Source organism: Corythoichthys intestinalis, chromosome 6 (genome assembly GCF_030265065.1).
Source record: "Corythoichthys intestinalis isolate RoL2023-P3 chromosome 6, ASM3026506v1, whole genome shotgun sequence".
Lineage (NCBI taxonomy): Eukaryota > Metazoa > Chordata > Actinopteri > Syngnathiformes > Syngnathidae > Corythoichthys > Corythoichthys intestinalis.
In genome coordinates this window covers 21,682,048-21,704,342 of record NC_080400.1, presented here as the reverse complement: position 1 = coordinate 21,704,342, position 22,295 = coordinate 21,682,048, and the positions used below count along the sequence as shown (strand labels likewise).

Genomic DNA, 22,295 nt, shown 5'->3' with positions numbered 1-22,295 from the left:
ATTAGGTCGCGCTTTATACACGGGTACAATAATTTTCCCGAGAGTTTACAATTAAATTTGGGGTGCGCGTTATACATGGGTGCACCTTATATTCGGGAAATTACGGTATATACAGTGCCCTCCATAATTATTGGCACCCCTGAAAAAGATGTGTTTTTTAGCTTCTAATAATTTTTTTTTTAATTCAAATAATATGGGACATTAATGGAAAAAAAGAGAAAAATCCAACCTTCAATACAAGTGCATTCATTCAGTGGGGAAAAAAATCCCACATAAAGAAAAAATTATTTGACATCAAATAATGTGTGTCACAATTATTAGCACCCCTGGTGTTAATACTTTGTACAACCCCCTTTTGCCGACAAAACAAGGTCTGGGGACTGAGATGGCCATGGGAGGAGCTTGATTTTGTGTCTGGTGAACCATTTCTGTGTAGATTTGGCCATATGTTTAGGGTCATTGTCTTGCTGAAAGACCCAGTGACGACCCATCTTCAACTTTCGGGCAGAGGGCAACAGATTTTGATTTAAAATGGCCTGGTATTTCAAAGCATTCATGATGCCATGCACCCTAACAAGGTTCCCAGGGCCTTTGGAAGCGAAACAGCCCCACAGCATCACTGACCCACCCCATACTTCACAGTGGGTATGAGGTGCTTTTCAGCATGTGCATCTTTCGTGGCACGCCAGACCCACTTAGAGTGTTTGTTGCCAAAAAGCTCAATCTTGGTCTCACACAAAAATACACACGGTCCCAGTTGAAACCTGGGACCGTGACAAACTTTTTTTTTTTTCGCAAATAAAAAATAATACATATTCTATATATGGTGGAAAACGCTCGGGTGACTTGAAGTTCCGCTCTGAGACCCCCAATTTGGCAAAATTTTAAAATTGTCCTAAAGGCATGTGGGATACATCATTGGAAAGCTTAAAATCTCTATTTTCCCAATGAAAAAAATGGTGTTTGTAAAAAAAGTCACATATATCTACCTCATAACTATCACTTAATTGTATTTTTTTTTGTTACTGTCGCATTTTTCCGATATGTTTGGTGATAAATAATCGATCCAAACAAAGAGAAATTGAAAAAAAACCTTTAAAAGGGTAAATATATGAAAAAGAAAATCTCGATCACTCCTTGATGTCTGCGATTTCTGCATTGCGACCCTTGTTATATTACAATGTTTCACCCATAAAATCCTCCAAAAATCCAGCTGTGGCCATTCACAGCTGTGTCTTGACACTCAGTGATACATGTGACATGGAGTTTTTGGATCAAAACAAGGTAAGTACGCGATAATATCCAGTTAAAGTCATGGTGTCTGGTGAGAGATACAAAATTAGAAATTGAAATAAATAAATAACAACATTTAAAAACAAAATCAGATTTAAACTTTTCTTTTTTTCCTGTTTAAAAAATGTAAAATAATAACATTCATAATAAACATTTGAAGTTTAAAATCTTTTTTTTTTTTTTTTTTTGAAAGATTGACTATTAACTCACTTCCATTAAAACGGTACTCTTAATTACATTATATTTTTTGTTTGTGCCGTAGTAATTGTCTATATTACTACGTATATCTTTATACTTAAAGGCAATATTCTGTATTATATACATCTTATAATCCCACCGTAATGTAAATATTTAAAAGAAATCACTTTTCAAGCACATGTATACACTGTGAGATGGCGTATTTTTTATATCAATCCAGATTTTTGACTTAAATTTTGCTCTTCAGCATGCAGTTACTATTTAGATGAGTGGTTGGAATAGTTGCTTCTTGGCTTATCACCATGCTTATTAGCTCCTGAACCTGCCTTACTTTATCTTGCAGCCAAATGGAATGTCAGTAGAAGCTTCCAAATGGTAAACATTTGCACTGGGGCTGCTCATTGCACACTTTGAAACATGAATACACTTGGCAACGTGTCGAGCTCGATGTTTACTTAAGCAGGTGGAGGACAGCTTGTCCTTTTTGCCTATTTTAAAATAGCTCTGAGTCATTATTTTTGACGAAGGCAACTGGAAACGGTGGATCAAGTGTCTCTTACAGTATCAAGTAGGCTTTAAAATACCTCTATAACGAATGGGATTTAGTAGCTACCAATTCAAAAGCTGCAGCCAGTGAAAACAAGCATTAAAAACTAAATAATGCTTTTTTTTTTTTTTTCTTGCAGCTGCAAAATACAATCACATGAATAAACACAGTTTTATAGGAAGCACTCAAAACATTTTCGATGTAAATGCGAACTTTTTCATGCTGTGCGGATGTACCTAATGATGTAACCATATGTACATTGGCCATGATGTTTCAATACAGCTTCATGCATACAGCAGACTTGCACTGCCACCTGCTGGACAAATGGAGGCCTCCGGTCAATGATCCAATTACTGAATAATCATATATCTTGTGTCTTAAAAATAAAACAAAAAGCCAAAAAGGCGTTTGGGGGGGTTCATTGAATGGTAATGAAAAACATGCATTCACTTCCAGTCCTCCCGGTTTGCAGTAATTCGATATCTATCATTATCAATGGTGGGGAATAGGTTAAATAGTAATAAAACTTTAGAGTGTTATGGTGGGGGGCGCATAAGAATAGTGTATTTCTCTTTGTATTCATTTTATTTTATTAGCTGTATTGATTAACATTTTATTAATTTATAATTGGATGGAGGGAGTGAGGGAGGGAGGGAGGTGAACATTGCGACTTTTTGGGGGGTTGGGATATATTGAGATATACAGGGTGTTCCAAAATGTTTGACCCCGTTTCGTAGGCCAATAATTTTGACAATTTTCATTGGAATGACCTCAAATTTTCACAGCTTGTGTAGAAACGTTTTAGTTTTTGTGTGTAACGTTTGGCATTTCTATCTTTTCAGGTGAGGAAATGTGGTTCACTTTAAAAGAAAAGGCATTTTGCGTGTTAGAGTCAGTCACCGAAGACAGTGCAGCGTGCCTTCTTCACAAATTTTACAAAGAAGGCACCAGAACCGAGAACAGAGAACAGAGAATTACAGCTGCACTGGAAACTGTTACCGAAGACATGCTACAGCGAGTTTGGCACGAGCCAATGAATGTGTAATGAATCTAAAAGATATGAAAGTCTAATGTTTATCAGTACATTACAGAAAATAATGAACTTTATCAGAATATGCTAATTTTTTGAGAAGGACTAGTATATATGTTACATATATGTAGTTACTAATAATAAAATATCATATAATTAGAGTTGAGACATTATATATATATATATATATATATATATATATATATATATATATATATATATATATATATATATATATATATATATATATACAGTGCCTTGCAAAAGTATTCGGCCCCCTTGAACCTTGCAACCTTTCGCCACATTTCAGGCTTCAAACATTACCTTTTGCTCCAATTACAGCTGCAAGTCGCTTGGGGTATGTTTCTATCAGTTTTGCACATCGAGAGACTGACATTCTTGCCCATTCTTCCTTGCAAAACAGCTCGAGCTCAGTGAGGTTGGATGGAGAGTGTTTGTGAACAGAAGTCTTCAGCTCTTTCCACAGATTCTCGATTGGATTCAGGTCTGGACTTTGACTTGGCCATTCTAACACTTGGATACATTTATTTTTTAACCATTCCATTGTAGATTTGGCTTTATGTTTTGGATCATTGTCCTGTTGGAAGATAAATCTCCGTCCCAGTCTCAGGTCTTGTGCAGATACCAACAGGTTTTCTTCCAGAATGTTCCTGTATTTGGCTGCATCCATCTTCCCGTCAATTTTAACCATCTTCCCTGTCCCTGCTGAAGAAAAGCAGGCCCAAACCATGATGCTGCCACCACCATGTTTGACAGTGGGGATGGTGTGTTCAGGGTGGATGAGCTGTGTTGCTTTTACGCCAAACATATCGTTTTGCATTGTGGCCAAAAAGTTCAATTTTGGTTTCATCTGACCAGAGCACCTTCTTCCACATGTTTGGTGTGTCTCCCAGGTGGCTTGTGGCAAACTTTAAACGAGACTTTTTATGGATATCTTTGAGAAATGGCTTTCTTCTTGCCACTCTTCCGTAAAGGCCAGATTTGTGCAGTGTACGACTGATTGTTGTTCAATGGACAGACTCTCCCACCTCAGCTGTAGATCTCTGCAGTTCATCCAGAGTGATCATGGGCCTCTTGGCTGCATCTCTGATCAGTTTTCTCCTTGTTTGAGAAGAAAGTTTGGAAGGACGGCCGGGTCTTGGTAGATGTGCAGTGGTCTGATGCTCCTTCCATTTCAATATGATGGCTTGCACAGTGCTCCTTGAGATGTTTAAAGCTTGGGAAATGTTTTTGTATCCAAAAGCCTGAAATGTGGCAAAAGGTTGCAAGATTCAAGGGGGCCGAATACTTTTGCAAGGCACTGTACATATTTAGATGACACTTGGATACTAAACGTTAAAATTCTGGTTTACATGACCCAAAATGGGATGACCACAAATGTGGCCGCCAAGTCTTTATGGGGTTTTTGTTTGTTTGTTTGTTTGTTTTTAATTAACAAAAATGGTCAATTGCCCTTTAAAGGGTTAACTAACTTCCTACAAATACTGTGTATAAGATTTTCGTGTACAGGTTATATCAGTGGATGGATGCAGAAAAGCAACAACAAAAATTAATTCTGATTATCTTCAAATATGGACCATGCATTTGGGGGAAAAAATATTTTTTTTGAAAGAAATGCTAATCACCACAATTTCTAACTATCTACGTTCATCGAAAACTGTCGGAATGAATTAAAATTAGAACAATGAGTGATGATTCGTTCCATTTTATGTTTATGTCCCTTAAACATTCCCTTTTTTCCTGTCAGACTGAGCCTGTGGTGAAGCAGGAGAGCGACAGCGTAGACGTCAGTCTTCCGCTGTCCATCGTCTACAACGACACCGACACTCTGGCTCATCCCGCTGTAAGTGGTCACCATGAAAACCCCTCAAAAAACCCTCTGTCCCGCTCTTATCCACACATAAGGTGTGTCGTATCCAGACTAGTATCGTGAGAGTGCTTGTAATCCAAGGGTGTAGGTTTGGTCTCAATGTTGGTAGGGACAAAATAACCTTATTCATTGCTGGGGACGGGACATTAATAAAACTAAGCAGATTGGGTGAACGGCGGTCAGGGCTACATTTCTCTCCAATAAAAACCTAATGAAATGATAGCCTTGACCTATACTAACTTTTGCAATGCAAATTTACAGTATAACATCTTAATCTGTTCATTTTTCTTGAATGTAGTCGAATAACTTTCATCTTGTTTTGAGTTTTAAAGGCTAGTTAACAGATTGTCAGATTCTTCCACTTATTAGTAAATATCACCATTTGTACTTATTAAGCCTATCTAAAAGTCATTTTTCACCTAAATCAAGGAAAATGCTTTCAAATAATGTTTTGAACAATATCTATTTTTGAATTTAAAAAAATTCCTTTTCTTTTTTTTTTTTTCTTTAACCTGTCCTGTTCAGCTGCTTATCACAGAGAATGGAGATTTGAGTGTCCGATTTGGCCTAAACAGTTTTAATATATCACATGGGAGTATGACATACTCTCATTGTGATCATTCAACGTACCTCGTTTATTAGGAGAAAGCAGCGAACAGGAGGGGAACAGAAGAAAAGAAGGAGAGAGAGAGAAGAAGCACAAACAACAACAACAAATACATTGAACACCATCACTAACTATGAATATGTTTGTGCTATCATTAGCTTGCTGTATTATTGAATTAAGAACATTTCTGGCAAACATTTTTTTAATCATAAATATATAAAAACAAATTACTTAAAATAAGTCTGTTAAGCTTATTTTCAGCTAGCTATTTTATATTATTCAAGAAATCTGAGTAAAATTTACTCGAAGCACTGGCAGATAATTTCACTTATTTCTAGTAGATTTACACTGAAAACAAGGGAATTTAATTTTTTTCCCTTCATTTTTAAGGAAGTGGGTTTTTGCAGTGCATATGTATTGGTTCAGGTGATAAACCGTTTGATTCAAACCTTTGTTGTCAAAAACTGCCAAAGCACCATTTTGAAAACTTCCAGAATGAATGTCTGGATTTTATTAGGAAATTTAAATTGCATTATTTTAACACAAATTATATTAACATACACAAGAAATACAAGCTCGTTAATCATCTCTTAAGTATCCAGGAATGCAAAAAATAAAATAAAATTTGTCTTAATACCACTCAACATTTTCTGTATAAATAAATTAAATAAAACAACAACAAAAAAACAACTTCTTAGTCAGAGAATAACAAAAATAAATAAAAATGGAACCTTCCTTTAGGATTAACACTACTGTTTTTGTCCACAAGCACAGCCAAATTCAACAAAAAAATGAAAGCTCCTTCGGGCTGCTTTAAGATCACATAAGCAAAATAAAAATGCAAACTGGGTAAAAGGGGGTAAACCTTGGTACACTACATTTCTTAAAGCTGAGCAGAGTTTACTATATTTCTCACAGTTTAATTAACGTTAACATAGTAGAAAACACATACAGAAGGACACTTCTCCTAAGCAGCTTCCTACTCTGTTAGCAAGTTCGCACAGTTTAACGTAATGGTAATGCTAATCTGTGATGCAGGTCGGACTTTCAGTGGCAAAATTAGTGGTGCGTTTCACAACATTTACGTTTTGCATTACAGCGGGCTGCTGGCCGGGAAAAAAACTTCTAAGACCCCTCCCATGTAACGTAATTCTGTACTGTGAGTTGAGTGTGTATGTGTGGAGGGGGGTGTCAAGTAATCAGCCAATCAAACATGAGTTTGAGGAAGAAAAAAAACATGGAATGGCACTTCAGCAAGTGAAAAAGGGGTAAATGTAAGTCTGAAAATAATGAAAATATTCACTTAATAATGATAGGGTCAATTCTATCGTTACAAGAAATGGGAAGACAATCTAAATGACCTGTATAACCGAACACATTATCTAATCCAAAAAAGGTTGCTTAAAAGTTGGTGGGGACAAACTGAGTCCTCTGAAAATTTGTCCCTACCGTCGCTATGCAAACCTACGCCCTTGTAGTAATCCATCTTCAATCAGCTCCTTGTCTGCAGAGCAATGATGATAAACAAGAAGGAAAACTTTCAACCGCACTAATGCTCCTGAGGCTTCACACTCATCTATCTCCAGTGGGCAAACAAAGTTATGACCTGATGTATGCAGATATCCACACACACACACACACACACACTGTACATAAATACACGTACAAGACCCTGCGACATTCGACAGGCTGATGTATGGTACCAATATGCCCCAGGCGGGCAAGGCCTCAACTCTGCCACCAATTAGAACAGATGAGTCCCATATCGTGTACACACCCACACAGCCTCATTAGTGCCACAACACTAGCGCGGGGCCGACAGACAAGAACTCACTAGTGTCGTACAAAATAACACGACTGAAAATGCATCGTCGGGTCGGGAGTGAAGGATTGACATGTCACTTTCCAAACTGCATGATAACACACACAAGCTTGATACCCCAACATGTAGGGATCCATTATCTTTTAGTTTCATTTACAGTCCACAAGTCTGTATTTTACCCTTTATAAGGCAAGTGGTTATGTTTGATAATTTAGAAATAACTGTAATTTCTGGACCATAAGGAACACCTGAATATAAGCCACACGCCCACCCAATTTTAAAAGATAACAGTATTCATCTATATATTTAAGCCGCAGGTTTCCAAGTTCTATTATAGGATTCATATGCCAAAAGACATGCAGCTCATGAGCCTGGTTCCAAGTTCTATTATGGGATTCATATGCCAAAAGACATGCAGCTCATGAGCCTATACAAATTAATACAGTATTTGTTCATATATAAACCACAGTTGTTCACATTGTATTATGTGATATACAGTATATACCAAAAGACTTGCAGCTCATCAGCCTGTAAAAACTCATACTATACAGTACCGTATTGGCCCGAATATAAGACGGTGTTTTTGCATTGAAATAAGATTGAAAAAGAGGGGGTCGTCTTACATTCGCGGTCTAGACATTATACCCATTAACGACGCTAGATGACACCAGATATCATTGAAGCGATGTTCTGTTATGACAGATCTCACCTACTCCCCCCATTCATGACGCTAGATGGCGCCAGATATCATTGAAGCGATGTTCTGTCATGACAGATCTCAGCTACTAGTTTAACCAGTTTGCATTATTTTATTGTAATGTTTTTCCTTATTCAGATTTGTGTCAAGACTACAGTTACAGTTAGAGTTCTCTTTGATAGTTATTGCAGTTATTGCAATTTTGTTGTGTTATCACAATAGATTGGTTTATTTACATTTCAAAAACCAGAAGCCATTCATTTACGAATGTGATTGCACTTAAGTTTACATATTTAAATTTTCAGATATCAAGATTTGAATGAGGCAAAATAACAGTTTTTTTTCTCTCAAACATATTGTTATAATTATTTGTTTCAGATGAACTGTAATTCTTTTCTGTATAAAAATTACTCTGGTGTTCAAAAAGTCTTTTTTCAAACTTGAGTCTTGAAAAAGCGGGGGTCGTCTTATAATCGGGGCCATGTTATATTCGGGCCAATACGATATTTGCCCACATATAATCCGCAGGTGTACACGATGTATTACGGTATACTACTGTAGTAATATGCCACTGCTTTGCCTGGGTGAAAAAGAGAAGATTAGCATTTTATATGCTAATTTTTGGAGTTTAGAATTATTTATCCGTGCTAAATGGAGGCCTCCAGAGGTCAAACACATCTAAAAACACTCCCAGACACATAAAGTACAACTTTGTAAAATTTCGACAAAGTCCGCCCAGCCATTTTGGCATCCATGAAAAAGGAACACACACAAACCTTTATAGAGATATCCAGCTGAATGGAATCCCTTAGTAATATTCCAGAAAATTGTACATTTTTTTAAATCCAGCGTCTTATTACTCAAAGCCACAACGTATCTTTAGAGCACATTTAAATTTGTACATGAAACCGAAAAGTTTGAAAGCCAACTGCGACATTGAAATCCCCTTTCACGAGTCTTTTACTCAAAAGATGGCGCTGTCGCCTCCACAATCATGGATTTCCTATGCCCAGCCGTTTCGGAGGCCATAGGGAACGAACACATACACACACATTTAAATGTAAGCATGGATATTAGAGCTGGGAATCTTTGGGCACCTAACGATTCGATTACGATTACGATTCAGAGGCTCCGATTCAATTATAAAACGATTATTGATGCACCCCCCTCCTTTTTTTATTTTATTTTTTATGTTTTGTACATTAGTTCCTAAATTGTTCAAAAATACTCTCAGGCTAAACCAAACTACTATTTCAGTATCAAGTTAACATATAGCAGTAAAAAAAATATACAAAAATAACAGTAAATAAAAAACTCCAGTCCCTATTCTTTATCAGCAGCTTTAAACTACATTTAATGAATTTAATGTTGTGAATCAACCGTTAAAGTTGGTAAAATTGCTCCCGTTATTCCATAATTTCCCTTTTGTCTACTTTCGACATGTGAAGGTTTTAAAACTATTTTAAAGATAGACTCAAGTCAATATTTTACCGATTTTGGAGTATTTTAGATAAAAAGTTAATTAGGTTTGCTTGGAAGGTTCGCTACAACAGCCTTGCAGGGAAGTGTACTGCTTTAAGATGGCGGCCGTTACTAACGCTTGCATCTAGCTTTTTGTAAATGTGCTACTAACACTACCGAATCTATATTGCATCTAGTCCTATATAAATGATATCTACCGTAACATTATGTGAATGTACTTTGTAGCAACTTTTCGGCAGCAGTCAGGTATGTTGTTGTGTTTTTTTATCTCGTGGCATGAGTTGAGCTAGAGCCGTGAGTTGAGCATTGGCATTACCCGAGGGGCCGGGTAATGAGAAGCATGATGTTTAGCTACTCTCGCTCCGTTCCTCATTGTCCCGAAGACTGCGCGCGGCACGCTGAGTGTGTTGTACTTCCGCTTTACTTGGCATATTTCAATAATCAGAATTTGGATGTTTGTGAATCGTTCTCGAATCTTCCACGGCCGAATCGCGAATAATCTAAGAATCGGAAATTTTGCACACCTCTAATGGATATACACCAAAAGATATGCAGCTCATTAGCCTGTAAAATGAATATAGTATTTGTGTTTTTTTAACCTGTCCTGTTTAGCTGCTTGACATGGAGAATTGGATTCTCTCTATTCCAATATTTTTACAGAATATATTTTTCCCCAATTGCTAAATAAATGGTATGGTCATGACAAATAACAGTCTTGTGCTAAATGGAATATGAAATATTAAAAATGCATTAATTCAGTACGTCATGGCAAAATTACCCCATAATGGTCAAAACTGTCGACTTCTTGCACCTTCCAAATGATATTTTATGCCACCGGAGTTAGTCCAGCTTTTGTTATTTCCCAGCCCCAGAGAGCGTAAACAAACCGGGAGGCGTGACAGCTAGCCGACAAGCAAAACCAGACTAAGCGGCGTTTCCAAGTGTCTGCCCTTTCAAAGTGAAAAATCATACAAAACTACCCTGGATCATGTCACACGGCGGCAGGGTTGTCAATTGTCTTCATGGATCGGCAACCCTCTGCCGTTGAACAAGTTACAGCTCGTCGTTGCCCTGCTGCGGGCAGGAGAGCTCGTTTGCTGGGGAAGCAGCTGGAGAATGACCGTCCGGACAAAGCGACCGACGTCAGAGGAGCGCATAGCTGCCCGAGCTCAACACGAGGATAGTGGTCTACTGCTGGGCACACGAAGAGGGCAGAGGTGGTTGGAAGTCTGGACGATATGGAGAAGTGCACGAGCATAAGCCGAGTATCGCGCTCTCCTGCCAGGCACGCGAAGAGGACCGGGGGGGGGTGCGACAAGCCGCCGGTCGTCGGCAGAGGGGCATTCTCGGCGAACAAAGAGCATTGTCAGCCACAAAATGCAAGCCACCTCCGTATTAAAACGTGTGCTATGATCCCAGTATTTGACATCATACAAAACACTTGTTTACTCACTTCCTTGTAAGTCCAATGGTCCCACAGTTGTCGGACTTGTTTTGGCCAAACCAAAGTGAACAGGAATTTTTTGAAACCCCAAAAGGTTCACACGCCTCTCCCTAGTGCAGCAACAAAACCCAGCAGCACATTTGGCTGGCGTGATACGAAAAATAAACGAATTAATCCGCAAAATCAGCAGAATCCGCAGTCCATCTGCATGCTATAAAGCAATGCTGTATTGTGAGATGCTGACCCGGATGACGTCACATTCGCATTCGTCCTCAACCCGAGACTGGAGCTGGAAGTCACTCGTTTTCATGGCGCGGGATTAAAACAATTGAATAAACGATCGCTTCCACACACATCCAAATGGTCCATTTCATTCAGGAGCATAAAATACCACGTGAAAAATGAAATAAACATGCTTTTTACCGTCATAGGCACTTTAATGAACTTCACATACAGTACATCTTTTAGTAATTTAGTAGGAAACTTGAGCGCTGCTCCCAAAAAATGTGTGCGCTAACCACTACTCTAATATCTAGTATTTATTGTTATCAGCATCAATTAAGCTTGTCATATCTTTGCAAGTCTTGTCTGAAGCGACTGGATTTTCTATATAGAATTTTTTTAATCAAGTGCTGACAATTATTTTCAATGTCAAATTTATCGCGTTAGCGGGTGTTAATTACTTTTTTTTAATTAATCACATTAAAATATTTGACGCAATTAACGCATGCACGGAATGACCCGTTCATGCGTTGCCTCAAACAGTTTACAATGACACCGTTATAGCACATTGAGAGCAAAAAGGCAGGGAAATATGAGTGGGCACAGGCATTCAATGGACCACGCCTTTAATTGGCTTAAGCTTTGGCAGCCACTACTAACAGTCATGGTTACCCAACTTCTCATAATGCATTTGGGCGGAGCAATAGATATTTGTCATAACAGACTTAATTGAACACAACTCAGAACATATTGTATACCATTTGCAGCCACTACTGACAGTCATGGTTGTCCGACTTCCCATCATGCATTTGGGCAGACCAGGAGACGTTGTTTTTCTTAACACACCCAATTGAACCTTACGCAGAACATACTGTATACCATTTGTAGCCACCACTGACAGTCATGGTTGCCCAACTTCCCATAATGCATTTGGGCGGAACAGTTAAGTCGCTATAATATTATTTAGTGAAAGCACAACAAAAATAATATTCCAATCTCTCAAAAAAATAATGTTCACAAAAAGAAAAGCGCTCAGTGCAAAGAGAACTGGCATTCCCAATAAAAAAAAACTATTCAAAATACACACAAAACTTACTCAGACTTTGCCTTGGCTAGATCTCTAATTAATTTAAAACTCACCATTGACACCTAGTGGTGTATTTCAATCACTTTTAGGTAGTTAAAGACACTGTGGAAGAACGGCAGGGAGCCCGGTGTGACTTTTTGATTGAAAAAAATCGAAAACATTAAGAGGGATTTTAATAAAAAATTACTATAACTTGTACTCAAATTTATCTTTTAAGAACTACAAGTCTTTCTATCCATGGATCCCTTTAACAGAAAGAATGTTGATAATCTTAATGCCATCTTGTGAATTTATTGTTATAATAAACAAATACAGTACTTATGTACAGTATGTTGAATGTTTATGTCCGTCTTGTGTCTTATATTGCCATTCCAACAATAATTTACAGAAAAATATGGCATATTTTAGAGATGGTTTGAATTGTGATTAATTCATTTTTAAGCTGTGATTAACTCGATTAAAAATTTAAATCGTTTGACAGCCCTAATTTTCATTCATTTTGTCATTTTCTATTTTATCTCATGCAGCTCTTTATGGACAAAGCGAAGGCTGAGGAGTTGTGGCTCAACCGACTTCATTCACTACGCCAGGAGAGGCTCATGGGGAGTCCTGTTGCTTAACCAGCGAACGCCATTTTTTGTTTCAACTGTACTCACTATCAAATCCTTCGAAGTTGAATTGCTTATTTTTTCTTAGATAGCATTGAGTAGAAACGAATACAAAAATAAACCTTAGTGAAGATATTATGCTATTCTGCTGTGACTGTGCTTGTATGCCTTGTTTAGGAAACAGAGCCAAATTTTTAGTATGCGACTTTATAGTAGATAAAAATCCCTGTTCAGATGATAGGTTCTTGTGATATAACAAATAGAAGCATGGAGAAATGTTTCCAAACTTTTTTCATCATTTCTGTGGCCCGTGTTAAGTTCTGTGTCTCAATTGAAATGAAATACAGTACAATAATTAATTTGACTGACTGCATTCTTGCATTTTGCCAGGTGAGGCCGCTGTTAATAATGCTTCAAGTACTGTACTTAACACTTTTTGAAACATTTCCTGCATCTCGTTCATTGGTTTCATTTGGTTTCAAGTTTTGAAATGCTTAATCTTGGGGGGTGTTATATACAAATTTCAACCCCCAAAAAGCATTTGAACAACAGCGTGGAGACTTTTGATTTCCACTGTATCGCGTGCCATGCTTTGTAAACAATCCAAAAATAAAGAACGTTGATTGAAAACCCTGTTTTTTTTTCCTAACTGTGTGACCTTGTTGATTGTCCTCGATGCCGTTGATTAAGTTGTGTGCCTTCATGAGTGGATTTTAATTATGAGTGCAGAGAATCAGAGCTGGACCTATTTATGGAGCTGGCCCGAGGGTAAATCTATACCGAGCGTGGGATACTTTGTCACCCCAGCCGCCATTGCCTCCAAATAGCCAGTGTGGTAATGAAGTCCTAAATACATGTTAGAATTTAAGCAAGCAACCGCGGCGTTAACATTGCATGGTTTGCTATTTAATCCCCAGGATGGACGCTGTCACGCCGCTGTGAATGCTGGATTCAGGACACCGTTTTGTAAGAAAGTGCCTAAATTACTGTGTTTCACTTCGACACGATGACGAGTATTAGAGAGAGCGGAATTTGAAAATGACTTTTTACGAGAAGCTTCCAAAGCGCCGTCGTCATGGCAACATTTAGCGAGACAACAACCTCGTTAACGGAACTTTTCTACATCGGCCAATGAGGAATAGGTGTTAACGTCACGTGGTTAAATGCCCACTGTCCTAAATCAGCTACCCCCTCCGTGCAGGGACATTACAGTAGCTTCTCTCGAACTAGCTACACCTGCAGCCTACACGGAATTTTAGGTTTGTTTAAACCAATATTTTAGTCTGGTCACATTCTTCAAACTCACGGTTTTTATAATCCGAGGCTATGTTCGGAAACTACATGGATTTTGAAGATGACCCCTTCTTCACGTAAGTTTTGACCTCAGTACGTCAACCTAGCTGTTTTTATTTTATTTTTTTAGGATTAACTCGTAATTTTACATGTGTTAAAAGTGGTAATACTTTACTTGTCTCATGTCTTTTTGAGTATTTTTGAGCGTACAAATCAAATTTCGAAATTTGTGATCTAAATTAAATCCATTATTATGCATCAAAGTAACTTTTTGGTCATTTAAAAAGATTAATTTATACCATTAAGACCTAGCATCAATAATTTTCTAACTTCATAGTATGTAACTCATTGCCTGCAATTGAATTTCCTTTTAGAATTCGTAAAACTGGTATCGAATGACCACGTCATTAATGACGCTCAACGTTCAATCCATTTTGACAGCGATTACTGCAAGTACAGTTTTCACACAAAATGGATTGGACGTCTGGTGCCATCAATTGTTAAATGAATGTCCTTTAAAGTGTTAACATTACTTCTGAACATTTATTTATATCTATGTGACGGGGCTTCTCTGTCCGATGTTTTCTTTAAGTTGAAAGAACCCCGCGACAATCGAAAGTTTAAAACTACAGTGGTACCTTAAACTGAAATTTCCGTAAATAGAGACGCGTTTTCCATATAAATGCCCTAATCTGATTTAAACCCCCCAAAATTCAGACACAAATCTTTTGTAAAGCATAAAAATGCATCAAAACTTGTAACAAATACATGTTACAATTTGATTATTAAACATTAAATAAGAGTTGTGCATTATGTAAAAGATAAAGAATAAAGATTAAAAATTAATTCACACAAACACATGCGGTAGAGGCCCCTCTTATAGCCACCTGGATGCCAGGAAGATGCTAGGCAATCGCAAAAGGCAGCGCAGCTATAATTATATTACGTTCAGTAAACTGTGGGAGCTACGAGTAGCAGTCCATACTGTATTTTCGTCTTTCGTATACCGATATTTCTTGCGTAGCAAGAGGCAATATTTTCCCGTTGAGGTGTATCGTAACCTAAAATTCTGTATGTTGAGACGTTTGTAAGTAGAGGTACCACTGTATCCATTTTAAATGTTTAAAAGTTAATTTACTGATAACATAAAATTTACCCAAGATCTTGCAGTGGTATGAAAAAGTATCTGAACCTTTTGGAATTTCTCAGATTTCTTCCTAAAATCACTATCAAATGTGATATGATCTTTTGTCAAAATCACACAGACGTAAAAATGGTCTGCTTCAACTAAAACCTCCCAAACATTTAAAGGTTTTCATATTTTAATGAGGATAGCATTAAGCCTGTCGCAATATGCAATGATTCCATTTATCGCACGGTAAATGAAAATGAAGGTGGTAATTTTTCCGCTGCGATTTATCGCCTTGCGTGCACATGTGTGCGCACGTGCCGCAGAAGTGCTGTTAAAAGTTGGGCTTCCTTGTTACCAACTACGCAAAATGCATCCTTGATCCGGGTCCGGCAAAAAATAGCGCCGGAGCCAATCCGTTTTCATTATATCCTATTGTTGAACGTATACCGGCCGCGTCAGTGCTCCGGATTGACTGCGGACCATCTCTGGCGTGCCGGAGCCCGCCGGATGGTTTAGGCTATTTTCTATTTTTGCCGGAGATGCATCCGTCAAAATGGGCTGGAGTCAACAGCCCAGATGCTTACTCACGGTTAAACACCAGCGAACATGGACAAAGAACACTCCATCATGGAGGTGGAAAGTCACAAAGTGATTTATGATGCAGCAGATCATCATTATAAGGACAATATTAAAAAGGAAGCTGCATGGTGTCCTATTATGTTTTTCTGGCAATGATATCAAATACACTACGTGCTGACAACTTTGTTATTTATTAACACACAGCGCTAACAACACTTCCTCAACCTGTGGCTCTCGGCACTCGGCAAGCTCTCTCTCTCTCTCTCTCTCTCTCTCTCTCTCTCTCTCTCTCTCTCTCTCTCTCTCTCTCTCTCTCTCTCTCTCTCTCTCTCTCTCTCTCTTTCTCTCTCTTTCTCTCTCACTACTGCGTCACATGAACAAAACAACATCACAGTTGCATGCGCTTCAGGGTGCCTCGGATTACACATGGAATGCCATAGCAGAAGCTATGAGGGAAGTTTTCATTTGCCTAAATGCTTATTAAGTGCAATTTTATTTTTTTCTTGAAAAATAAATTTTATTTATTCTGTGTTTTTGTGCGGTATTAATATTGTCTATTACTTAAAAGAAGCATGGTCTATTGTTTTTAGTTGTGATTTCTGAAAAAGTATTTTTGAATTTGAAAGCAAACATTTATCGTGTTTAAATGGGTGTACTTGATCTATTAAAATACTGTATATTTTATTCTCACTGTATTATTGTAAAAAAAAAATTTTTTTTAATGGGGGGGTGCAATAATATCGCATATCGCAATAATTTATGAGTTAAATTATCGAACACCAGGGGTGAAAGTGGCTAGAATTTCTTGCCGGAACTCACCGACGTGAAGGTTGCCACAGAGCCAGAAATTTTTGTTTATTTATTTTCTTTTTTTGGGGGGGGGGGCAAACCTCCTAAAACTATAAAACATAACCCCAACCTCCATCTCCTAATTTTTATTTTCCCTTATTTCCTCACGTACTAAATGCCAAATCTCAATTTTAACTACTTAAGAACATAGGATGTATATTATAATTGAAGTTGAAGTAAACATTTACTTTTACTTTTTTTTTTTTTAATAATAAAGATATAAGTAACATACATTCAGAATAGGGCTGTCAAAATTATCGTGTTAACGGGCGGTAATTAATTTTTTAAATTAATCACGTTAAAATATTTGACACATTTAAAGCACATGCCCCGCTCAAACTGATTACTTGTGTTTTTTGGTGTTTTTTCGCCCTCTGTTGGCGCTTGGGTGCGACTGATTTTATAGGTTTCAGAACCATTGAGCATTGTGTAATTATTGACATCAACAATGGCAAGCTACCAGTTTATTTTTTGATTAAAAATGTATAAAGTTTTATAAAAATGAAAACATTTAGAGGGGTTTTAATATAAAATTTCTATAACTTGTACTAACATTTATCTTTTAGGAACTACAAGTCTTTCTATCCGTGGATCCCTTTTAGCAGAAAGAATGCTAATAATGTTCATGCCATCTTGTGGATTTATTGTTATAATAAACAAGTACAGTAGTTATGTACAGTATGTTGAATGTTTATGTCCGACTTGTGTCTTATCTTTCCATTCCAACAATAATTTACAGAGAAATATGGCATATTTTATAGTTGGTTTGAATTGCGATTAATTACGATTAATTGACTTTTTTATTTATATACGCTACACAAGCACTTTATTATGCTTGTTGTTAACACTTGTGTATGTAAATCTGATGTTGGTAGATTGTTTTCTTCTTGGTGATTAAATGCATGTGTGGCAGCTTAGCATTTTTATTTTTTTTTTACATTGCTTTTGACAGTTGCCGTCATATTTTCGGAATCAAAGCACCGTGTACCAGAACAGCATTCCGGCCCTGAATCTTATACCAGAACTGCTTTCTGGCCCTGAATCTTATACCGGAACTGCGTTCCTGACCGTTCTGGCCCACTTTGACACCTGTCGCACACTAAAATTTGTTATCGCAACAGGCCTAGATAGCATGCAAACAATGACAGAAGGGGGGAAAATAAGTAAGTGAACCCTCTGCACAAGGAGACTTAAAGAGCAATTGAAACCAATTTTTACCAAACAATTTACGTCAGGGGTGTGCCCAATCACTGATGAGTGCTTTAAAGCTACTTATTTTTCCCCCTTCCGTCATTGTTTGCATACAATCCTCATTAAAATATGAAAACCTATAAATGTTTGGTTGGTTTCAGTTAAAGCAGACACTGTTTTTTCATCTGTGTGATTTTGACAAAGATCAGATCACATTTGATGGTGATTTTATGCAGAAACGTGAGAAATTACAAAAAGTTCAGATACTTTTTCATAATACTGTAGATCTGACACTGAGGGTCGCTAAAGGTAGAAACACCCATGCAAAGTACTTTTAGTAATAATATTACTAGTAACAATAGTAAAAAATAACTGATTGTGTAAAAAGTATTTCAAAATGTGAAAAGACAGAAATGATTAACTCCCATCACTGCACAGTTCACAGTGATAGATGTCCATTTTAACTGGAATGGCTGTCACTGAAAGACTGCTTTATAGCTGTTGACTTTTTAGTTAAAGTTGGGACACCGTTTCCTGGTAGAAATGTTGGGGAATAGACTAAGAATGACATTTACAAGTGTGGCCAGCAACAACTAGCACTTTTATCAACTGTTCAAAGTATAGAGCAACATTCTTCATCTTTCGTAGAGATCCATTCCGCGCACACCGAGATCACATGCGCCAGATGATGCGGAGTTTCTCAGAGCCTATGGGTGGACCCTTCATGCCGAGCATCACGGATGGGAGAAACTGTGGGCACAACCCGGTGGACCCGCCGGCGTTGAGGGGCGATCACAGGGTGAGAACATAACCGCCAAGAACCTAATCAACTAATCCACGTGCCTGCCTCATTGAGTTACTGGAGCAACACTCGTACAGACATGAGGCCATGCGAGTGTGGTTTAGAAGGCTGACACCCTTTGGCTTCTCCAAAGTCCATATACTATATATGTATATATATATAAAATACACAGTATATATATAGTTCTCCATTGTGGTCTAATGAACACTATTTATAGGCCTTTGTTTCACTTGCAAACTAAAAAGTGGAACATTACAGAAGTAATGGACTAACTGTCAGAATCAATAAAACGTTTATTATCTGTACAGCTAAAGTTTGAGTCCTATTTGAATCGAGTATATTTGTTCCATACACCTCAAAAAATGTAAAGAACTAGAAAATGCAATTCCTGGAGGAATTGCGATGGTAGTTTGCTGTGATAGTTTGTATATCGGGTCACTTTCTGTTGATTTGGAGACATTTCGGGTCACTTTCTTTTGATTTGGAGGCATTTTTGGGTGACTTCCTGTAGATTTGGGGGAATTTTGAGGTCACTTCCTATTGATAGCAGATATCTGTCTTACTTTGGCATGGGCATTAATAGCATGACCAGTTGAATGGGCTTTAATAGGAAGTTTTGGTCTAAAATCACAACCACCAAAAGAGAGATGTTTTCGGGTGTACCAATGTTGATTTTTGCAGGTTTTTTTTATTGGAAATCAATGGGAACGAATGGAATTTTTTGTGCCATTGAAAATGAATGACAAGTAGAGCCATTGGAAATGAATGGAAAATTTTGCCCATTAGAAATGAACAGGTATGTTTTGGACAAAAAATGTACACAAAACCTTTGTGCCTCTTAACTTCCCAAAATTTTTAATTATAAATTAGGTGATTTGGACGAAAACTGTTGGGTAAGTAGCGTTTTGAAATGGGTTTTTTTGTTTGTCTCAAAATGAAAACGTGTATTGAGGCGAACTATAATATTTTACGTATGAAATGAAAGAGGACCCGCATTGTGAGAGAATTTCGGTCGTTTTGGTGTTTGAACGGTGTCGGTGGGTTAAACGGTTTTGACTGAGCAGCGTGCGAAAGAAACGCCATTAAGGGGAAAAAGGAATATTACAAATGGTAGCTTTTGCATTACACGCAAAGCTACCATCAATAAGTAATTTAACAATGCAAATCTCAAAGTGTGGCACTTGTACCCTAGTAAAATACAAAATTGACACCCAAGAACAGGGGTCCCCAAACTTTTTCCTGTGAGGCCCACATAATTTTTCCCTTCTCTGATGAGGGGCCGGGTCAGTTTGTTACAGAAAAAGTGTGACGATTGCAGGAGTGCCTAAATGTAAAAAATTATTGTTTTTCAGAAAGCCACAATCAAATAACCCTTTCTGGATTCTTCACGGAACAAAAGTACATAAAATAAAAATAATTACAAAAAATAATAATAATAATAATATTATAATATAATTAGGGCTGTCAAAATTATCGCGTTAACGGGAGGTAATTAATTTTTTTAAGTAATCACTTTAAAATATTTGACGCATTTAATGTACATGCCCCGCTCAAACAGATTAAAATGACAGCACAGTGTCATCTCCACTTCTTACTAGTGTTTTTTGGTGTTTTGTCACCCTCTGCTGGCTATTGGGTGCGACTATTTTTATGGGTTTCAGCACAATGAGCATTGTGTAATTATTGACATAAACAATGGCGAGTTACTAGTTTATTTTTTGAATGAAAATTTTACAAATTTTATTAAAACGAAAACATTAAGATGGGTTTTAATATAAAATTTCTATAACTTGTACTAAAATTTATCTTTTAAGAACTACAAGTCTTTCTATCCATGGATCACTTTCACAGAATGTTAATAATGTTAATGCCATCTTGTTGATTTATTGTTATAATAAACAAACACAGTACTTATGTACAGTATGTTGAAGGTATATTTCCGTCTTGTGTCTTTCCATTCACACAATAATTTACAGAAAAATATGGCATATTTTATAGATGGTGTGAATTGTGATTAATTCCGATTAATTATTAAGCTGTGATTAACTCAATCAAAAATTTTAATCGTTTGACAGCCCTAAATCTAATATAATATAATATAATAATAACACTACTAATTAAATAGATAATAACCAAATAACCATCTCTGGGTTCTTCACAGAAAAAAGCCAGGAAATAAATAACACTATTGAGAAAAAAAAAGAAAAAAAAAGTTCAGGGGGCTGGACCAAGTGTGGAGGCGGGCTGTATCTGGCCCGCGGGCTGTAGTGTGGGGACCCCTGCCCAAGAACAATTCAGTTGCATTCCATTTTTTTGTTAAAAAAAAAAAAAATCCTATATTTAGGCACAGTGTTATGTTTGTCATTGTGGTGGTACATGAAGAGCCCAGGATTTTTTTTAGGTGTTGTGAAACATGAACTTAAACATACATAAACCAATGTAAAGTAAATGGCTGAGGAAATGACTAAATGAGCATTGAAGCAAACTTTTACTCGTACTGGAGACTTAAAGTTAGCAAAAAGGTGAGGGTTGGTGTTGGTGGAACATTCTTTCTTCCTTTGGTTGCTGAGTGAACACTTGATCTCAATAATTAAGCACCCAAACCTTTAGAAATGCTATCAGTAAACGTATGGAGTAATGCTAGCTTAGGAAAACTCTGAATTAAAATGGTTTGTGTGTAGCTTGAAATAATTTACAGTTACACTTTTGGTATATTCTATTTTCAACTGCAGGCAAATCAAATGGATGTAAGAACACTGGTTCCAAATTTAAGCTCAAATCAATGATAATTGTCTTACAAAAAAGAAACGTACACTTTATTGTGTACGGTATTAAAATGATAAATATTTAATGTGTCACAATATAGGTTCTATATCTGCTGCACTGGTATTCCAAATATTGGTGTTATGTACCAAACTGAACCAATAGCTACTGCTTTGTACATGTTGGACTCTAGTCTTGCACCCGTTAACCTTCCCTCAATCAGGACAAGTATGTGAACCAGTTTAATCCCACTATGTCATGGAGGCCTGTATATTTATCCTTGATAATGACTTTCATCACACGCTTGGCCTCAATAAGCAGCAACTTGATGCCTCCTAATTACTGCAGCTCGCTGCCATTAACTAGATAATGCGTCCTGTGCTAATGACCTCAGTGCCTGAACAGCAGCTATCTAAAGACTTGATTTGATACTTTTGGTTTGCACAGGGTGCTGATATCAGCATCATATTTTTAAATGAGAAATAATTCATAATACTTCAAAGCATACTTTCAAAGCAGTGAAAGTAAATTGGTGTGATGTTCCAGGTTTTAGGCTGCGTTTAGACTGCAGACATATCTGATTCCATTCGGATTCCTCCTCAAATCTGATTTTTTTAGGGCTGACTGTTCACACTATTTTTAGCAAGTGTCCAAATCAGATCTGGGCCTGTTCAGACTGGGCCGCATTACTGACACTTGACAGTTTGCTGTGACAACGAAGGCAGCGTCTGGCGTAGAGTGACGTCACAAATACTCAA

The 22,295-nt window shown here is 37.3% G+C and overlaps 2 protein-coding genes across 4 annotated transcripts in view; both read left to right on the top strand.

Moving 5' to 3' along the window:
- Positions 1-13,552, top strand: part of rsrc1 (arginine/serine-rich coiled-coil 1) — a 318,330-nt gene extending 304,778 nt beyond the window's left edge. For both annotated transcript variants that reach the window (XM_057838118.1, XM_057838119.1), the window contains exons 9-10: positions 4,837-4,932; positions 12,848-13,552. In XM_057838118.1, coding sequence (XP_057694101.1) covers positions 4,837-4,932; positions 12,848-12,940 — 189 coding nt within the window. In that variant the 3' untranslated portion in view covers positions 12,941-13,552. The remainder of the gene's footprint in view (positions 1-4,836; positions 4,933-12,847) is intronic.
- A 568-nt stretch (positions 13,553-14,120) lies between these two features.
- The window catches only part of mlf1 (myeloid leukemia factor 1), a 28,928-nt gene continuing 20,753 nt past the window's right edge, over positions 14,121-22,295 (top strand). For both annotated transcript variants that reach the window (XM_057838697.1, XM_057838698.1), the window contains exons 1-2: positions 14,121-14,298; positions 18,621-18,771. In XM_057838697.1, coding sequence (XP_057694680.1) covers positions 14,255-14,298; positions 18,621-18,771 — 195 coding nt within the window. In that variant the 5' untranslated portion in view covers positions 14,121-14,254. The remainder of the gene's footprint in view (positions 14,299-18,620; positions 18,772-22,295) is intronic.